General features: G+C 41.0%; 3 protein-coding genes across 3 annotated transcripts in view; 2 read left to right on the forward strand and 1 right to left on the reverse strand.

The window, feature by feature from the left end:
- LOC139441966 (usherin-like) overlaps positions 1-2,795 on the forward strand; it is a 114,831-nt gene extending 112,036 nt beyond the window's left edge. Inside the window, exons 65-66 of the mRNA XM_071222710.1 lie at positions 609-797; positions 2,417-2,795. Of these exons, the coding sequence (XP_071078811.1) occupies positions 609-797; positions 2,417-2,500 (273 nt within the window). The 3' untranslated portion in view covers positions 2,501-2,795. The remainder of the gene's footprint in view (positions 1-608; positions 798-2,416) is intronic.
- A 2,248-nt stretch (positions 2,796-5,043) lies between these two features.
- LOC139443363 (DDB1- and CUL4-associated factor 4-like) lies at positions 5,044-14,235 on the reverse strand. The gene is made up of 5 exons (XM_071224350.1): positions 13,863-14,235; positions 11,978-12,822; positions 10,398-10,565; positions 9,255-9,369; positions 5,044-7,745 (listed from the first exon to the last, which is right to left on the reverse strand). Exons 1-5 carry the CDS (start codon positions 14,182-14,184, stop codon positions 7,549-7,551), a joined length of 1,647 nt encoding a protein of 548 aa, XP_071080451.1. The 5' UTR covers positions 14,185-14,235; the 3' UTR covers positions 5,044-7,548.
- Positions 14,236-15,113: 878 nt separating this feature from the next.
- LOC139443255 (RRP15-like protein) lies at positions 15,114-20,276 on the forward strand. The gene is made up of 5 exons (XM_071224225.1): positions 15,114-15,188; positions 16,648-16,895; positions 17,205-17,290; positions 18,343-18,538; positions 20,112-20,276. Exons 1-5 carry the CDS (start codon positions 15,116-15,118, stop codon positions 20,265-20,267), a joined length of 759 nt encoding a protein of 252 aa, XP_071080326.1. The 5' UTR covers positions 15,114-15,115; the 3' UTR covers positions 20,268-20,276.
- The last annotated feature ends 308 nt before the right edge of the window (positions 20,277-20,584 follow it).

The raw sequence follows: 20,584 nt of genomic DNA on the forward strand, positions 1-20,584 counted from the left end.
ACTTCCATTATCCTGTATTTATGTGTGGATGAATGGGGAGGGGGGGGGGGGGGGGGGGGTGTTTGTGTGTGTCACAGAGTTTGCTAGACTGTCTCTGTGCCTGTTTCAGTGATCACCTAAAATATTGAAATTGGTCACGGTTTGAGAAACATAAGAGTTGTTTGGTGTCCTGACAATTTTGTCCAAAAGATATATGTTTTAAGGGGCAATTATTTCATATTCCTTAGTTCCTTATATTTCTGAAGCAATTGGACACCAAAAATGGAATTATTGTTAATATTCCTTAAGGAAGAAAATTTATGGATGTCAACTTCTTTATTATGAGGAAGACAACATTTCGGAGTACATGCTTACTCCTTCATCAGGTGATGTACTCGGAAACATTGTGTTCCTCATAATAAAGAAGTTGACATCCATAAATTCTCTTCCTTACGTGTATCACTTCTAAATGCCTTTCAACATGTTCAAAGACCTAATATTCCTTAGTTCCAGACATGGCAGACACTCTATTCCACATAATTGCACCACCGTGTTCCTCCATTCCATCATCATGTCACTCACCATGCTGTCTCAGACATAATGTATTCAAGAGTGTTTTATCTTTACAGGACTTTCAAGTCCGTGCCCCAAGTCGAACCCAGAATGTAGCATCTTACCAGGGCCCAGACATGGGGGTCATCAACCCCGCTTTCCTTCATCCCACAAACGAGCGCTACTCCTTCGACAAACTCTCCCGCTCCTCCAAAACAGAAGAAGATGAGGATGCATACTGGGACAAGAACTTCGATAGTGGATGGGTACGTGTGATGTATGAGTTGTGAATCAGGTCATGATGCTTGTCCTCGAGGGACAGATAGGCCACAGGGTATCCGCAGATCAGGGCATATAGAGTGTTGGTTTGTTTGTCACACAACGTCACACTCAGCAATATTCCAGCTCTATGATGGCAGTCTGTAAATAATCAAGTCTGGACCAGACAATCCAGTGATTGATATCCTGAGCATCGATCTATACAATGACATGCATCAACCAAGTCAGCGAGCCGGACCAGGCGATCCTGATAGTCGCCTCTTCCGACAAGCATTGGTTGCTGAAGACCTGTTCTACCATGTATCTTCACGGGTTTGAAGACTCGATGAGCTGTATGTGTCTGTCTCAAGATTAATGTATGCAGCAAGCATATTAGACACACATTATGTCATTGTTGTGAGACATGAAATAGTCTGTTCTAAAACACACACATCCCCCCTACCCCCACTACAAGGCAATGTCAACGGTCACAAATTACATGATAACAATGAAGAAACTATTTTTGTTCAGACATAAAATATTTTTTTGTTCAGACATAAAACTGGTATTTATAGTTAGGTCAATGATTACTATTTGATAATAACCAAATTTCATTGCATGATTGTGAGTTTAATGGAAAATAATTGTGAAAAAACGGGTGACAAAATGATGGTTGACGGACTATAAACGAGCTCCCGTGTAATACAATTTCATGAAACAAGTCAATAGTTGTGGTATCTGATGAGTTAAAGCGATTTTATCATGATAAACCTATGATGTAATTTGTTAAATTTTGTGCGAGAATCACCAGCGAAACAATGCCATGTGCATCAGCCTAACAACAGGGTTGCTGGAGTCATCGATTGTGCATGACTCTACCATCTCTACATGCAATGTCATTGAATAAGCCAAGCGATGTTGAGAGTTTTCAATACTTGTTAGTAAAACTAGTTCCGGCAGTACAGAAGCACTCGCTTTGGTATTAAACACTGTGTTATATCAGCTTATTGTTATTCAACAGTGGTATCTTTAATCACATTCCGTCGCAGTGGTGACTCAGCATAACACCACTGCCACAAGCTAATTTGCATATCACGTGACCGGACTTTTCTCGTTTGTAAATAAACACGCTTTTTCAGAAATCTGTAAAGAACGGACTAATGCAAGTATTTGAGGGCGCTTTACATATTGTTTTGCATAATTAAATAGATATGCTACCACAACTGCGACAGTGAGTTGCATGACAATATATATTTATACATCAAAGTGACCGTATCGCTAGCTCTCTGTAAGGCTTCGTTGACAGCACGTGGAGCCGTACAACCAATGTAAACAAAGGATAACTACCCTAAAACAAGTAGATTTTCATGTTTTAGGATACTTTCTTAATGAACCGTAACCATTCTTTGACACTTTTTTATAAAAATGTGTAGACTTGTCAAACATGAAACAGATGAAAGCATATGCAATATCTTGAATGAACTGTGAACGAGTTGATGAATCATCACATGGCGCTGGCCTGTGGCAGAGGTACTATGCTGGCTGGCTGCCGGCCGCAAGGAACTCTGGGTAAGAGAGTGATCTTTAATGGGCACGGGGTAATCAAAATGCATTTTCTATATTGCAGTATGATGAGGATGCAGAAAGTCTGAATGGACCTGCTTACAGTTACACCCGAGAACAGACGGTGTTTACAGACACACATCTATGATGGACAATACCTACAGCATCATCAACCATTAGCGCCAATTCGGTATTCTGGGAACCAATGAGTGGTGGGAAGACATCTGTGCATTAGCCACATATACACCAATCTGTCCATTGTTATCATCCTGTACATGGCTTAGCCTAGACATATTAATAAATGCCAGGGATATATCTAGGATTTCAAACTAAGTACCCTTGGTAGGCATATTGGGGAAAAAATCATTCATTTTCAAAATATGGAATCATGAATATTTAATGTCATTATTTTCTTAGATTCAGAAGTATTACAACATTGTATTCAATACAATAATTCCTTTTCTTTTTTATTGGTCATGTTGTCAATAAAATACAAGTTCTCTCTACTAAGCCATAGCATTAGTTATTAGTCCAACATGATTATTGTAAATAGAGAAAATCTTAATTCCATGTTGGGAAATTTTGCTGCCTTAGCGGCAGACTTGGGGACAAATATCGGTCTCTGAGTGGACCTAGGTAAATCCCTGAATGCATCATTAACAAGGTCAATAGGCTTTTTTGCAAAGGGAACAAAACAGAAGAGACAGACAGCAATATGTATAATAAATAGGGAATATTATTGACTTATATACACAGAGGCATTCTGTATCTTGAATAAGTGTGGCAAAATATTTTTGAACAAAGTTTAAGGTTAACACAAGTGGCCATATTTCTGATGTTTTATCTACTTACATAACTATTGTGATTGTTTTACTGTTCATATTCATGCCACTTTTCATGTCTCTATTATATCCATATAAATAGAAACATTAAAAACAAATTCTTCTTAGGCAATGGATGCAACCTGGTGGAAGTTGCATATTATTTTTTATAATACCATAAGTATAATGCTAGCTGAAATATTGATGATAGTTCTGTCTGTTAGTCACTGATGCTATGGAAAAGAAGGCAGACAAACATCAATCTCACACTGTTAGTAGTTTCTCGCGGGCCAAGGGCAGATACCTGGTCGTTGTTGATCTGATGATGGATAGGGTGATGTACAGAATGCACTCATTGTCAGGGACTGGTCATTTATTATAGGGGGAGTTGGGCTGGTGAGATTGGCAGTGAAAGAGGGTGGGCTTACCAAAATATATCACAACTTTAATTTTTTGTTTGAAGGTGGGAGGAGAGCTTAAAATAGTGGGGTGTCAGCAAATTTGATCGTCCTAAGATCAAACACCCCACACCAGAGCACCCCACCCTCCCCTATAAGAAATGACCAGTCCCCCATGCTTCTGTCACTTCTGATCACTTCTGTCCATTTTTCATGTAAGTTATTTTTCATAAGGGCATGTGCAATAGAGTATTTTGTAAAGCATGTAGTCGATACCTATGCCAGTGTGATAACCAGTGCACCTCCTAAGTATTAGCCAATGAAGTTAGACGAAACACAAGCAAGAGGTATGCTTTTGTAAATAGTGGTCATCTACAGGTTTGTCATATATTTCTACAGGAATTTGGCACCTATTCTAAAAATGACCCACTTTTTGTCGCATACTAGAATGAAGACAGATGTTTATATTAGTTGTATCTGATTCCCTGTAAATACACCATATAATTCTGTGATTCACTACATCTGGGGAAACCGGACTATGGTTCTTCACCATACATCATGATAATAGATTCATTACATCCTTTAGTAATCTGTTACAAGTTTAATTGGAGGTATTAAATCACACAGCACCAAAAGGGGTGATTTCTATATGCTGGATTCCTGTCGGATACCACCAGATACCAAAAATGCATCTAGTTATCTGGTAGTGGATACACTTCAGGATACCCTATCCCTGGTATCCGTTTCCAGACACCTTTGTGGATACCCAGCCTTTTGGAATCCGGGGATCTCTGATCCTGGATGTAAATCACCCCTTTTGGTGCTGTGTCAGTGGTGAAGGGACCTATCACTGCCTGTTTAATTCCTCTGCATATCATCCTGATGTCTCCAGCTGTTTCTTCAGCATTATACATGTTATATCTCCAGTGTCATACAAAAAACAATCACAATGGATTCGTTTAGATTTTGTATTATTTATTTCATATCACATCAGTAAAATAATGTCATTGTTTGTACTTATGGAGAGAATAGTACCTGTCATCTTTGTACAATATTTTGCAATAAAATAAGTTTCAATACTTCAGCAATTGTAATATTTGTGAGTGAGTGAGTATGGTTTTACACTGCTTTTAGTAATATTCCAGCAATATCACGGGGCGGGGGACACCAGAAATGGGCTTCACACATTGTACCCATGTCGGGAATCAAACCCAGGTCTTCGGCGTGACGAGCGAACGCTTTAACCACTAGGCTACCCGACCGCCCCTGTAACATTTGTAACATAGTGAAATGGCACTGATGTTTGAGTGAGTGAGTACAGTGTTACACCACCTTTAGCAAACCCTACAGCAATATTATCACGACGGGACACCAGAAATACCCTTCGCAAATTGTACCCATGTGGACAATCCAACACAACCATTCAGTTCGTTGAATGAACGCTTTAACCTGAGGCTACCCCACCGCCCCACTGGTGTTGGAAGAGAGAGTGAGTGAATCCAACATGGTAGTCCAAGTGATATTCCTGATTTAAACATAGCGACCTGTAGATAATCAAGTCTAGGCCGGGCAGATCGGTGGTAGATTGCACGAGCAACGATCCCAGGAATGGTGTGATCACACAATCCAACATGTTTGTCACACAAGTAGCATGGTAAATGGGGACGGATTCTGTCCTGGCATTGAACACAGTGCCTTGTGGGTTGTGCAGGTTAGAATTGGTCCCTAACATTTCTCTGCATATTTAATGAACAAGGTACACAACACCATCTTGACTAGTCAAACCCATACGATTCAGGGGATCACCCATAGTTAGCATGTGACATATTGCACATGCAAGCTTGTGTGTGTATCTGCTTGTACTAATCCAGACTTATGCTGGGTTTATAGTGACAAAGTAGACACAATTTATGGATAACAACTTCTTTAATACTTCTTTAATACTTCTTTGTCAAGCAACGATATAAGGATCTATACCGAAACGTCACCTTTACAGTATTAAAGAAATTGTTATCCATAAATTGTGTCTACTTTGTCATCCGTCAACTTCTAAGTAATGCCTCTCAAACAATTCGGTTTTATAGTGCTAGCCCACTGAGATACCATCAGCAGTTTAACATGAACAGTACACTGAGACATATTAAACGGACTCCGAGCTGACCAATCCTTGTTTACACAAGCACTTGCCAGGGTAACAAGTACGATCTTTAAACATCTTTGGTATGACACATCTGGGGACTGAACCACAGACTCTCCCGGCAGACGCTCGGTCCAAGAGACCACAGAGACAGTCTCTGTAAATTAATGAGCGAGAACACTGCCAGTATTTCATTCACATCAAACTGTGTCGGCTTAATCATGTTGATGTGAGAGCAAAGGCCAATGGAACATGCATTTCCTTGAGGCTAAAACTCATGGTAAGGTGCTGTAATCTGGGGTAGATTTTACAACAAATACGTATGTAGCCATCAGGGCTTGCTCCTTTCAATAGTAACTGTCCTGTCTCCTGACTAACTGGCCCCAAAACTAAATGTTGGAGCCCACGAATAAGTTAACAAGTGGGCTCTGAAAACTTTAGAACGCCTCACCCCTGAAACGTCATTTCCTGCACCCTGAGATTAAATCTTGGCTTCCATTTGCTTAATTTCATGCCAATTTTTAGAGCAAGTAAAGATGATGTACAAAATGGCCACTGGTTGAGTAATTCCACTGAAATGATCTTTGAGTTACCCATTCACACGACCACATCCCCCCTGAATATTTTCTCATCAAAATAACATGATTCACGAGCAGTGACCAATTAAAAAAATTAAACATACACAGAGAAGGGGTGAAATTTTGACTAGCCAGACTACTTTATGTTTCAGCAAGCATTTCGTAATTTTAACTGGCCACGAGCCAACGGGCCAGCAGTTAAATCAACCCCTGTGTAAATCTCAGCTCACATGACACACTACAGCGCCACAAGCATTCAGCATGGGCGTATTCAACACAACGGTTATCTCTGCATCAGCATGCACAACATATAAACAACACTCGCCTTGATACATGCAACACAACCATGACAACAGTGCTGCTTCTCTTGTCTCATACCACAACACTGCTTCTCTCATCATACTCAATACCAGTGTCAGCAGGGCTGGTAGTATCAATTTAACATTCAATATTAAGCCCAAGGAAACTGGCTGCATTTACAGACAAGTTCCATCACTGACAATACAGTGCTGTGTCTCTCGGTTCCATCTTCCCGAGGCAAGAGAGTTAACTGATTCAAAAAGTCCAGTTTCCACCCTTGCCGAACTAGGCTGGTATTATGGAGTTACATTTTGGCTGGACTAACGAGTCTATGCATAGTCCAATCAAAACCGTGCACCGAAATCGAAATCCGGTTCGTTAACTGTCGTGCAGATTTCGGTCGATTGCAGGATTTGCAAAGCATTTGCACCGCCAATTTATTGTCAGCAGATGATGCGAGAGGTGGAATCTGATTGGTCCATAGGAGAAGCTTAGAAGGGACAAAACTGGTAATAGCCACTGGTGGCACTTCGATCGAGCCCAGTAATTCCAGCCTAGTTCGGCAAGGGTGGAAACTGGACTTTTAAAGTCAGTTAACTCTCTTGCCCCGGGAAGATGCTCGGCTCATACACATGACAATATCACACTGTGTTCTTAGCAAACAGATTGAAGCAAACCAAGAAGTCTTTCAAGTGTAGTATCATTAGTGCAGCATGTGTTTTGTAAATATCAGAGCACAATGTTGGCCAAGAGTCCCTGAATGCAAGAAGCAGAGATGATGATTAATGAGATGTCACGAAGTAAGTGAGTGAGTACGGTTTAACAATGCTTATAGCAATATTCCAGCAATATCACGGCAGGGGACACCAGAAATGGGCTTCACACATTGTACCCATGTGGGGAATCAAACCCGGGTCTTCGGCAGAACACTTTAACCACTAGGATACCCCACCGCCATGTTGTCACGTAGACCTACAGTAGTAATACAGCCTATCTCCTATTCCCATGATGAGGCCTGTGTTTCCTTCCCGATTGGCCCATCGTGTAGAGTACTGCACTGCTGGGATTGTCTCCCTTGTTACAGGGCATGGCGGGGGAACAGTCTTCAGCAGTTCACCAGTCTTCACAGACCAGAATCTTGTATAGCAGTCCTGTCCAGCTGAAACAAACCACTTCTTTTACACTTCTGTGTTAATACATAATCGATAACCTCCATACAACACCTATCCTCTCATCAACTCATTTCCATACAACACCTGTCCTCTCATCAACTCATTTCCATTCAACACCTGTCCTCTCATTAACTCACCTCTATACAACAACTGCTCTCTCATCAACTCACCTCCATACAACACCTGTCCTCTCATCAACTCATTTCCATTCAACACCTGTCCTCTCATTAACTCACCTCTATACAACATCTGTCCTCTCATCATCCTCACCTCCATAAAACACCTGCCCTGTCGTCATCCTCACCTCCATACAACACCTGTCCTCTCGTCATCCTCACCTCCACACAACACCTGCCCTCCCATCAACTCACCTCCACACAACACCTGCCCTCCCATCAACTCACCTCCACACAACACCTGCCCTCCCATCAACTCACCTCCACACAACACCTGCCCTCCCATCAACTCACCTCCACACAACACCTGCCCTCCCATCAACTCACCTCCACACAACACCTGCCCTCTCATCAACTCACCTCCATACAACACCTGCCCTCTCGTCATCCTCACCTCCATACAACACCTGTCCTCTCGTCATCCTCACCTCCATACAACACCTGCCCTCTCATCAACTCACCTCCATAAAACACCTGCCCTCTCGTCATCCTCACCTCCATACAACACCTGTCCTCTCGTCATCCTCACCTCCATACAACACCTGTCCTCTCATCACTTCACCTCCATACAACACCTCTCTCTTATCAACTCACCTCCATTCAAAACCTGTCCTCTCATCAACTCACCTTTACACAACACCTGCCCTCCCATCAACTCACCTCCACACAACACCTGCCCTCCCATCAACTCACCTCCATACAACACCTGCCCTCCCATCAACTCACCTCCACACAACACCTGCCCTCCCATCAACTCACCTCCACACAACACCTGCCCTCCCATCAACTCACCTCCACACAACACCTGTCCTCTCATCAACTCACCTCCACACAACACCTGCCCTCCCATCAACTCACCTCCATACAACACCTGCCCTCTCATCAACTCACCTTTATACAACACCTGCCCTCTCATCAACTCACCTCCATACAACACCTGCCCTCTCATCAACTCACCTCCATACAACACCTGCCTTCTCATCAACTCACCTCCATACAACACCTGCCCTCTCATCAACTCACCTCCATACAACACCTGCCCTCTCATCAACTCACCTCCATACAACACCTGCCCTCTCATCAACTCACCTCCATACAACACCTGCCTTCTCATCAACTCACCTCCATACAACACCTGCCCTCTCATCAACTCACCTCCATACAACACCTGCCCTCTCATCAACTCACCTCCATACAACACCTGCCCTCTCATCAACTCACCTCCATACAACACCTGCCCTCTCATCAACTCACCTCCATACAACACCTGCCTTCTCATCAACTCACCTCCATACAACACCTGCCCTCTCATCAACTCACCTCCATACAACACCTGCTCTGTCTCATCCAACTGTAGTGGTATCCGACTGAATCGGTTGAAGAGTCCGGAATACTCAATCACTGCCCGCTGCATCCGCACATCCCACATCTTCACCTGGATTGAAGAAGATCCACACTTTCTAACAACCATCAGTCACGATTAACACCCGTGAGAAAAGCATTAACCACTTGTAATAGGTATTAGCCTGAGTTTCATATTGCAATATATTGCAACAATGATTCATGTACTGTGATACATACCACAGTATATTGCCTGGGTTCTTTCATCTGTAATTTGTTAAAAACCTGAGCATTTGTAGAGCATGAGGCCGCCATCTGTGGATCATTAAATATCTTTAATTTTAAAAAAAGTCACAGTATTTGCACACTGCATTATTATCTTTGATTTTGTTTTATCATGTTTTCTTTTTTTAAGCCAGAAATAGACCCATACATTGGATTTGCCAGCGGTAGAAACAAACAGTTTTAGTCCACTAGTCCTTAAAATGATAACATATAGTAAGACCCTTAAAAAGGGCAAATTTCTACTAGCCCTTATGATACCTAACTATTGGGCAGTTTGGCAAGGACTACAGGACAAGTGCCAATTTCTAACGCTGGATTTACCATGCATATTTTTTATAACTTCATATTCATCAACCATGTCGTTGGATATTACTATGGTTACATATGCATGCATGATAGACACATCATATACAGGAAGCTGGTTGCACACAGTTTCGCTTTTTATGACCACAGGAATAAGTTGCTAATTTCCAATTTTAAAAATTTTAATCTCACCTTTCACTAATGTAAACTTTGCCAACAAAATGAAAATATCGATGATTTTGAAAAGCACAGTATACCAGCATTTTCCAACGTATTGCGATATGCAGCATTAGAAATTGGCACTAGTCCTGTAGTCCTTGCCAAACTGCCCAATAGTTAAGATATCATTTTTAAGGGTTTTGCCCAACTGTTATCATCATAAGGACTAGTGGATTAAAACTGTTAGTTTCTAATTCTGAATACGTATTCCTGAGTATTTCATGCACCTCTATAAACCACAGTAAGCTCCACATCTTTAGATCATCAAACTACTATGGCAGTTGCCTTCCTCCCTGGCCTACATAGAACACTTACCCTTCCTGAAATGTCACTTGAGAACAGTTCATTTTCCGAGCTGCTAATCCTGAGGGAGGAAATGCTTGTCTTGTGTCCGAGGTAGGAGTTTGGTTGAGTTGGCAGACTGCGCAGGTCATGGCACAAGACAACCCCATTCCTCCCGCCACTGTACAGGTTGTGTCCTGACTGGAAGGTAGTAGAAAGTCATGGATTTATCATCCAAAACTGGCTTCCACTGGAGAAATCACTAAGGCGATATCTCCTCATCTTGCCGAGGCAAGGTAGTTAACCAACTGTAAAAGCCCAGTTTCCACCCTTGCTGAACTAGGCTAGAATTATGGAATTATATTTTGGTTGGACTAATGACTCTATGTATAGTCCAAAATATGTATAGTCCAAAATCGTGTATCTGCCAAGCAGATTTGCAGGATTTGCAAAGCATGTGTGCCGCCAACTCAACGTCAACAGATATTTTCCATGTTTTCAATCAAGATGCTCATGAAGTAAGACAGTTTTATCACGATATAGATTTTGATTATCGATCAGATCGACTTGACTGGGTGCCGCCACTTTGTTTGAAGTAAATGCGAGTGATATGAGAGGTGGAATCTGATTGGTCAATGAGGGACATAGAAGGGACATTACTCCTAAAAGCCATTGGTGGCACTGCGATTGAGCCCAGAATTTCCAGCCTAGTTCAATAAGGGTGGAAAAGTGTACTTTTACAGCCATTTAACTCCCTTGACTCGGGAGGATGTATCTCATTAATGTAATCAAATTGCATCAAAATACTTTGCAGACCACTGTAAAATCATCAGTTACGATGACATCACAATCAAATTACATTCATAATTCCTCTGCCAGTGCCACGGATGCCAGTTAGCTGTACCTTTTACACTGAAGACACTGCATATCAGGGTTTACAAACACATTTGGAAGAATGATGTTCTACATGCTGGATGGTAAATAGAATAAAACAATACATCAAAAGACCATCCGGTGAGAATCTCTATTTAGCATGTTCATATACCGGTAAAAGGCTAAACATACCAGGGGTATATATAATTTGATTTCAAAGAACTAAATCTGGAAAGTTTGGCCAGCAGGCAAGTACTCCCATTTCCTTAATTACACTTTGTCTGATCAGAAAAATTTACAGACCTGCCACATCTTGTCTATTAGTATACATAACACTGAGCAGTCCAGACATATGCCAGCCAGTCGATAGTGTTAGATAAACATGCTACTCCAACCTCCAACTAAAACAACACATGCATCTATAGTTAATAAAACACTGAGTTACCCTTTCCTCGTGCCGCTGACTACTAAAAAGAACACATGCAGAAGTAGCTTTGATCATTGGTAATCTCATGAACAGGGTGTCGCAAAAAGTTCCAAAAGCAGGAAAGGCTAGTGTTTTAAACGCTCTGGATAATTTCATGACGCAAAACTTCCCAGATTTACAGTAAATTATAACAATGTCTGTTAATGATTGCTTCTGGCATGTATGGCAGAATCACTGGGTTTAATCCTTTTCTATCAAAACAATTAATATGAAATTCAACAAAACATGCCCTTCCTCATTCTGAACAACTCACGTTGGGTGAGAAGATTTGAGCAAAGGGATCACTGGTGCATGGGAACTCCCACATGCGCCTTGTCTCCACGTCCACCAACAGAGAGCGCTTCTCACTCCCAACACTGAACTGTTGCCTGGCATAGTTCCACGCACACGTCCAGGTCGCCCTGGACCCAAGATCAAAATCAAAGTACTCCTCTTGGCGCCGAGTCTTGTCCAGATTCCTGATGAAAGCTAAACTGAAGGAGTTGCCGGTATGGCATATGGTGGTGTACAACACATGGTTCCGATCGGGAGACTTAATAAACGGAGCCCAACATACGTTAGAGATCTTATTCCATGACTGAAGAACCGTAGTCCCCGTTGCACCGATATTGAGCGAGAGAGTGGCGCTGGTGTCTGTCCTTTGCTTCTCCCCGAGATGCAACAGTTGCAGTCTCTGCATCACCGTCTCCTTCACTGACCACAGTCCTAGGATCTTGTCCTTGTCCCGGCTAGTGTCCATCATCAGCATGTGATCCAGGGCTTCGTGGACTCCACGAGGAGCATCCAACACAACCCACGACCCAGCTGGTTTCAGAGACCCGATGTCTGACATCACCATCTGATTCTTAAGATGTGTCTGCCCAATATCACCTCTTTCACTTCTACACAGTAGGTGAACCAAATTGGCCGTCCGTTTTGGGAGATTAGAATCTGGTTTGGTTTGATTTGAAGACACAAGTTCAGACAAATCTTTAAGTCTCTGTTTTTCGGCCTGATCCCTTTCAATTTTTTCCTTTGTGACAACATTAACATTGTTATTACTGGACAGGATCTTGAAGTACTTCTTCTGATCTGGGTCATAGTAGAAGCCTGGTATCTGTGCTCAGTGTTAAGGACAATCTGTCAGTGTACAAGCCTCCACTTTCAACAATTTCAAACTGAATAATACATTCAGAAAATAAACAGAATAGTCAAACTACAAAATGGCTTTTAACAAGTCAAAGTATTGCATTTATGATATATGTATCCATCCTCTGTCAACTAACGTTCATTTCAATGTGACAATAATGGTAATCTGACTGTGGCTGCTGAAAATAACAGTGAGTTGGTCTCAGTCTGTTCACACACAATTTAGCAGAAATTAATGAATACTTTTTATGATATGATTGTGTAATAACAGAATAAAATTAACGCTGTGATCACATGGTTCCCGACCTTTGATGTTAGATGCTGCATGATGAATTGCACATACTGTGACACAATAGTGTGTAATTTGCACTGTTGATAACTGAATTTCACAGTCCGCATCCAGAAACATTTTTTGTTATGCATGATTTGTTTCATGTAAACATATCATCTGATAGATGAGGTTTCTGGATATCTGGGGTCCAGTTAATTTGGGTTCCACTGTATCTACTAGTATATCAACATATCCAGATGCATATCCATAGCAATGAGCTACTATACATAACACATTATTTGCACATGCAGCACATATATCATTATATATATTACATTTTACACTGTTAATTTCAACTTACAGTGTCCACCGTGACTGAGATATATTCTACATATTCTTTATGTTGTGCAACTTTAATTTCACTTGTGAACCATTGTGTGACAGAAGCAGTCCACAGTAAGTAAGTAAGTACCTCATTCAGTCTTGCTTGACATGCTTGACAACGGTATAAGGATCTATACTAAAACGTCACTTTTTACAGTATTAAAGAAGTTGTTATCCATAAATTGTGTCTACTTTGTCATTGGTCAACTTCTAAGTAATGCCTATCAAACAATTCATTGTGTATACATGGTAAACATCTGTTTCAGTTCTACATGTAACTGAATTTGAAAGTCCACAGTAAAATCTGTGATACAAATACCACCCTCGTTTTGTTCTAGTGATATGTAAAGGATATGAGGAGCTTCTGAAGTTTGACTCTTTGAAGTACAGGCCTCACTTGAGGTGTCTTCAACTCTTTTAGTCGTCTGGCGAGACTTCCTTTTCTTCTTGTGAAACCTTTTAGATGACATGGCACACTGGTTTCTCTTGTTGGACTGGTCACAGTGTCTTCCTTGGGATGCAGAACTGCTGGAGATGTATTGTTTTCCTTTTTTCTTCCATTTCTTCGGCTCTTGGTGATGATCAGCGCTAGCAGCCACTTGTTTCCTCTTACCTCCTGTGTGGTGGCGACTTGTCGAGGGGGAGCTGGCGTCAGGCAGAATGTGGTCTTTACCCATAGCTTGCTAATCAGAAATTAATCATTTATTATTCTGTGCAAAGCTCACTTCGATGACTGAAACAGATTAAATCAAGCATAATACTTCAATGAGAATATTGCTCTGCCCTTAGACAAATGTTAGACTTCCTACCCAGGAAAAGGATTATGCAAATTTCACTATAAATTCAAGCAGCTTAAAAGCATGATCTTCTAAGTTAGAGGCTTGACTTGATTTACATCTCAAATTAGGGGTTTGAAAATAGAGGTACATTCCTAAATTCATGTTAATTATTACTGAACTTACCTGAACAGATTAACAGATAATAAGATAACAAACTTCCATCAGTCCTTAATTTTAAAAAATCAATTTGCATTTAAATAAAACAATAATTATAATAATTATGAACAGATAAAAGATAAAACGAAAGCACGCGTAAGTAGAATAATAATGTGTAGAGTGAAAAGGTTGTGAAACCAACATCATGAACGCGTTGGCAGACGCAGTAGCCTGTACACTTTATCAATATATATTCTTAGGTTACATAATGTCCGTGTAAGCAGCCAGTTTGGAGAAATAATGAAATAGGTGAGTGAAATGAATTTCATCGCTTACCGATACAACAAGAGTTATTGTCCCTGCTTTCAATACGATGTACAGTTTCCTACATGTTTATCTCAGATCGTTCATATGGTCTCTATAAAACGAACGAGGAAATCCGATGTTGACTGAATGTAAAATAAAAAATGGAATATGATTTAATACGAAACAAATAAATGGGGCCTATATGAGATTGTTATTTCAAAATATGACACTTCGTTGAACTGAATGGCAGTTCTTTGGTCACATTTCTGTACATTATCTGTATTGAATAACATGACAACGATAATAATATTTTATCACATTCCGGTATTTTTGCACTCCTTGTTTTCATATCACTTCCGGGATAAACATGGCCCACGTGAGAGTTCAAGAAAATTTCTCAGAATCTGATTCTGACTCTATTAAAGAAGAGATAACGACCGGTGAGTAACTATACTAATCATGATTTGATTCTTGGTGTCTAGTGTTATCGGGATAAGATTCCCATCGACACCAGTGCTTATCATCTGACCCGAAAACATCCCAAATGTAATGTATTTTTTCTTATATTCCCCTTTACTTAAGCGATACGCATTCATACATACATAAACATACATGAATTTTGTTTATAAACATGAACGTACATTCGCAAACACACACACACACACACACACACTTTGGTTTCATTCCTTGTTTAACCAGCTGGTCGCTGCTTACTGATCACTAACCATGCTGACAGTTGTCCATTTTAACCACAAATGGGCCATTATGACAGAGTCGCCTTGTCTGTCTTCGCGCTGCTCCCTTTTGACTGGCACAACAACAAAATTTTAAAAAAAACTGGGGCCTACCTTTAGAATACAGTACGGCAAACATTTCAAACAGGACACAATACCCTATGACGTAATTTATAGTGTTTTGTTGCCAGTCAACCAACGAAACAATGCCCTGTGATGTCAGTGGTCATCGAGTGTGCATAAGCTCCTCTCGGTGATCTAATGTCAGTGGCTATTATAGTTTCTATAGCGGCTCCTAATATTCTTCTCACAAAAACATTGAGAAAGTAGAATGAAATGGTTTAGTGTCGAATATTTTGGCTACTTGAAACTGTCCTGGAACATTAATGCAAGCCACTTTCACTGCTACGTTTATTCAGTAATGAGTCCAAAGCGGAGTCACCTTTGTGGCGTCTCTACCCATGCTTATTCCTCCCGCATTCCTTACTATGAACCACATTATCCTTAGAGTGTTCCCTACCACACTTTTCTGTCACAAAGATCACCTGATAAATTATTAAATACCATGTCATTCATGAATACCCGCGAGTTTGACGTCTTGACACCTGAATCGTTTTCTGTTTGTGCCATATTGGTTCATTCCTCGCCACTCGGTATCTTGTAGATTATGGAATGTGATGAATGTGCCATATGGTATCGGGTTCACTCGTAAGCGTCAGTAGACTAAAGTCACGAGACACCATGCCCACCTGTCACCTTCGTAAGCGTCTGTCAACTATTCGACCCTTTTCATTCAGTTCCATAACATCGTAGGCATGACTAGGGAGTTTCACAGTGGGGAAACAGTTGCCCAGTTGGTTGGCTGTCCGGCTAACAATCCGAAGGTTGCGATTTCACGTCCGACGGAGTCTCACTAAAACTAGTCATGCTAGTTGCTTGTGTTTGAGACATGAGACCTACGGCATAGCTCGTTGTCTCAAGAAGTTGTGGTACTGTATTCTAAAGGTGCTCCAAAACTGGATTTGATCTTGTCTTTAGAAATGATAAATTTCTTATGATAATTCTCTTTTATCATGTTTATGTTGAATATTAATATATTCCTCATTTTATGACCTCCACATAACATAGACTACAAGTATAACAGTGTAGTGATTGATATCTTCAGATGATGGAGATGACGCCAAGATTGACAGCACCAAAGCCGATGGCGCTCTACCTCCTTCTGGTCTGGCAGACGTCATGGCAGCCATTTTGACCAAGACTGTTCAGAAGAAGGGTGCAGTTATTCTTGCTAAAGGTCAGACAGATAAAGAAATCCGTGTTCGAAAGAGAAAGAGAGACAAAGAAGAAGGGAAAGTTATTGAAGATGACAGTGATTCTGATGTTGAGAACAAAAGAGAAAAATTTGAAAAGGTTCTTATGATGCACATATTGTCATGATAAAACTTGTGTGCTTTACTTGTGTCTTTATCTAGCTGGAATATTGGTTAATAGTGTCATAAAACACCATTCATTCAGTCACTATCAAACTTGAAAGTTTGGACAGATTTGATCATGGTTGTCTTGTCTGTTATATAATATTTGTTTCAAGTTGTTTGTAAAATATTTGTGCAGCTGTCTAACAATCATAACTGACATGTCAAAATAAATTGTGTAAATTACATCTGTTTATTTAGATCCACAAGCTTGTGAATCCTAGTTGAATTAAAATTTCATTTACAGAGAAGAGAGTGGAATAACATGTTTCGAGTGAAACCAGATCCTCTGGAAAGAATCAGGGAACGCCGTTTACAGAGAATAGCAACACGGTGAGTGTCATGCCTGTACTGGCATACCTTGACCGTATTGTAGTACAGTATCACCTTACTCTCATGCTGTGTCGTGCACTATTACCTTCTCAGCTAACCCTCATACTGTGTCATGCCAGTATTGGCATACCTTGCCTGTATTGTAGTACAGTATCACCTTACTCTCACGCTGTGTCGTGCACTATTACCTTCTCACCTAACCCACATACTGTGTCATGCCAGTATTGGCATACCTTGCCTGTATTGTAGTACAGTATCACCTTACTCTCACGCTGTGTCGTGCACTATTACCTTCTCACCTAACCCTCATACTGTGTCATGCCAGTATTGGCATACCTTGACCGTATTGTAGTACAGTATCACCTTACTCTGACACTGTGTCGTGCACTGTTACCTTCTCACCTAACCCTCATACTGTGTCATGCCAGTACTGGCATACCTTGACCGTATTGTAGTACAGTATCACCTTACTCTGACACTGTGTCGTGCACTGTTACCTTCTCAGCTAACCCTCATACTGTGTCATGCCAGTACTGGCATACCTTGACCGTATTGTAGTACAGTATCACCTTACTCTGACACTGTGTCGTGCACTGTTACCTTCTCAGCTAACCCTCATACTGTGTCATGCCAGTACTGGCATACCTTGACCGTATTGTAGTACAGTATCACCTTACTCTGACACTGTGTCGTGCACTGTTACCTTCTCACCTAACCCTCATACTGTGTCATGCCAGTACTGGCATACCTTGACCGTATTGTAGTACAGTATCACCTTACTCTGACACTGTGTCGTGCACTGTTACCTTCTCAGCTAACCCTCATACTGTGTCATGCCAGTACTGGCATACCTTGACCGTATTGTAGTACAGTATCACCTTACTCTGACACTGTGTCGTGCACTGTTACCTTCTCAGCTAACCCTCATACTGTGTCATGCCAGTACTGGCATACCTTGACCGTATTGTAGTACAGTATCACCTTACTCTGACACTGTGTCGTGCACTGTTACCTTCTCAGCTTACTCTCACACTGTATTTGTCTACCTACAGGGGTGTGGTCCAGCTATTCAATGCTGTCCGTCAGCAACAGAAGGTTTTGGAGGAGAAACTCACAGAAGCTGGGTCATCCATTAAGAAAAGTGAAAAAGTGATGGGGTCCATGACTAAAGGAAAGTTCCTCGACATGCTGAAAGGCTCCACACCTTCATTGTTGGAGGACTCAAAAAAAGTTATAAAGAAAGAACCGGTTTGTAACTATCATATGCTGTTGGTGGCATCAGCTGATATTGGGGGTGTGTTTGTGTCAGGGCCTTATACAATACAAGCTGTTGCAGTATCACGATGGGTACACAATAATGCTACAACAAAGTTATCTTACGGACATGTTTTAATATGCCATTGTAAAAGAATTAAAACAAATTCAAAATTGATAGAAAACAGCTGTTCGATTGAGCTGAGGTTAACTTGTGCTATGTCACGTGACTTTCAATTACTTGTAAAAAGCATGCAGCATGCAGTATAAGGGATATATTCTGCCTCTCAGAAATCCATGTAAAGCCTGTCTTGTTCGTGGTGGGGCATTAGGGATTTATACTACTGCTAAGAAATGTTTTTCCCTCCAAGGCAGAATACATAGTATTTTATCAAGATTACGTGAACCAAACAGAGTTCATCATTCTGACATGGAGGTATTATAATGTTATTTATCATCCAGTTTTGGCTTCCACTGAGATATCGATTGGATGAGATGAAGCAATCACTCCTAGGAGATGCTGATGCAATGAAATTGCATCGTAATGATTTGCCGACTATTGTTTCGTCACCAGTTACAAGACTTTCATCTTATATTAACTTTCCACATAGAATTGGATCAAACGTGTATATTGGACATATACAGGTATCATATAGCTGGAATATTGCCAACGTGCGGCATTAAACAACTAACACACCAAGAAAATATTCCTTCTCCACATATCAAAAGGTGACACAACACAAATACAGCCAGGAACTAGTCTATAGGATAAGTTTGGAATAATGAAATAAAATACACACCTGATTCTGCTAGATTTTTATAGCCAACAAAACAAGTCACTTTCTCAACAGACGCGATACCATTATGACTCACATCATGTAGTTCCATGGCCCATACAGTAAATAATAATATGGTAGTTAAAGGGGGACTCTGTTCCACGTTCTGTTGCCTGTTTTAAGTATAAATCTAAACATTGTATGTGAGGCGAGGCCAAATTGGGTTTAACGTTGCATACAAGATTATTAACTCATAATGCATACACGTGTGTTTGTGTGTGGCTGCTGGTACTAGTCCAGACTGATGCCGATTTATAGTGCTAGTTCACCGAGATACCATGCTGCAGTTTAACATGAATACCCCACTCAGACACAGTATACTGACTCTGAGCCGACCAGTCCTTGTTTTAGCCCCTTAATGCCGAGCGCCAGACAGGGTAACAACAACTACCATCTTTTAACGTCTTTTGGTATGACGCGGCCGGGGTTCGAACCCCAGTGCTTCCACTCTCTGGGTGGACACTCTACCACTAGACCATGGAGGCGGTCCATTGTATGTGAACTGTGTGAAGCTGAGACTTTGTCTCTAGGTATTCAGTGTCTGTTTAAGTTGCTTGAAAAATTGAAGGTTAGATGTTTACATGTCTCTCTCCATGTCTTGTCTCCCTTTAATTAACGTCTGTCTAATACTTTTTTTTGCAATAATTTGACTGATATTATAGCGCTGTGTCAGGTTTGACAGTGGACAGACAATTTCCAGCATCTTGGATCACAATTCTGCCATGTTTCAGACATTGAAAAAAGAAGAGGAGTCTGCCAAGTGGAAGATTTTAAGGGACGACTTCATGATGGGTGCCAAGATGAAGGACTGGGACAGGAACGACGGCAGCAGTGACGAGGAGGCGGACGGGGGAGGAGGGGGTACAGACATGTCTGATAGCGAATGAAGAAATAAACCTATGTGATTGTATTACACTGTGTTTTGTGCCCATTGGTAGGACTACTACTGTTCTTTGCCTTGCACCAGTGGAGTCGGATTCGCCAGAAGATCCAGACTGGCTATTTCCACCATATGTTCATGAACATTGGTTTTAGTTCTAGAAATGAAGCATGTGTGAATAGACTTAGTGTAGCTCACCAATAATGAAGCGCTTCTTTGAGAGGCATTTAGAAGTTGGAGTACTAAGTTAGTCTATGGATGAACACTGCTTTATTACAATTAGGAGCGACGTTTTGGTGTAGATTCTAACACTGTTATCAAGGA

This window comes from Haliotis cracherodii, unplaced genomic scaffold, assembly GCF_022045235.1.
Source record: "Haliotis cracherodii isolate W230 unplaced genomic scaffold, xgHalCrac1.p SCAF_5, whole genome shotgun sequence".
Classification (NCBI taxonomy): domain Eukaryota; kingdom Metazoa; phylum Mollusca; class Gastropoda; order Lepetellida; family Haliotidae; genus Haliotis; species Haliotis cracherodii.

Bases quoted from the DNA above. Each gene is read 5' to 3' on its own strand.
- LOC139443363 (XM_071224350.1), bottom strand. From the start codon at position 14,184: ATGGGTAAAGACCACATTCTGCCTGACGCCAGCTCCCCCTCGACAAGT. The intron at 12,823-13,862 runs ATATCCTTTACA...AACACTGAGCAC, and splicing joins TCAAACTTCAGAAGCTCCTC to AGATACCAGGCTTCTACTAT. The intron at 10,566-11,977 runs GTGAGTTGTTCA...ACTACCTTCCAG, and splicing joins CTCAAATCTTCTCACCCAAC to TCAGGACACAACCTGTACAG.
- LOC139443255 (XM_071224225.1), top strand. From the start codon at position 15,116: ATGGCCCACGTGAGAGTTCAAGAAAATTTCTCAGAATCTGATTCTGAC. The intron at 15,189-16,647 runs GTGAGTAACTAT...TGATATCTTCAG, and splicing joins TAAAGAAGAGATAACGACCG to ATGATGGAGATGACGCCAAG. The intron at 18,539-20,111 runs GTTTGTAACTAT...GCCATGTTTCAG, and splicing joins AAGTTATAAAGAAAGAACCG to ACATTGAAAAAAGAAGAGGA.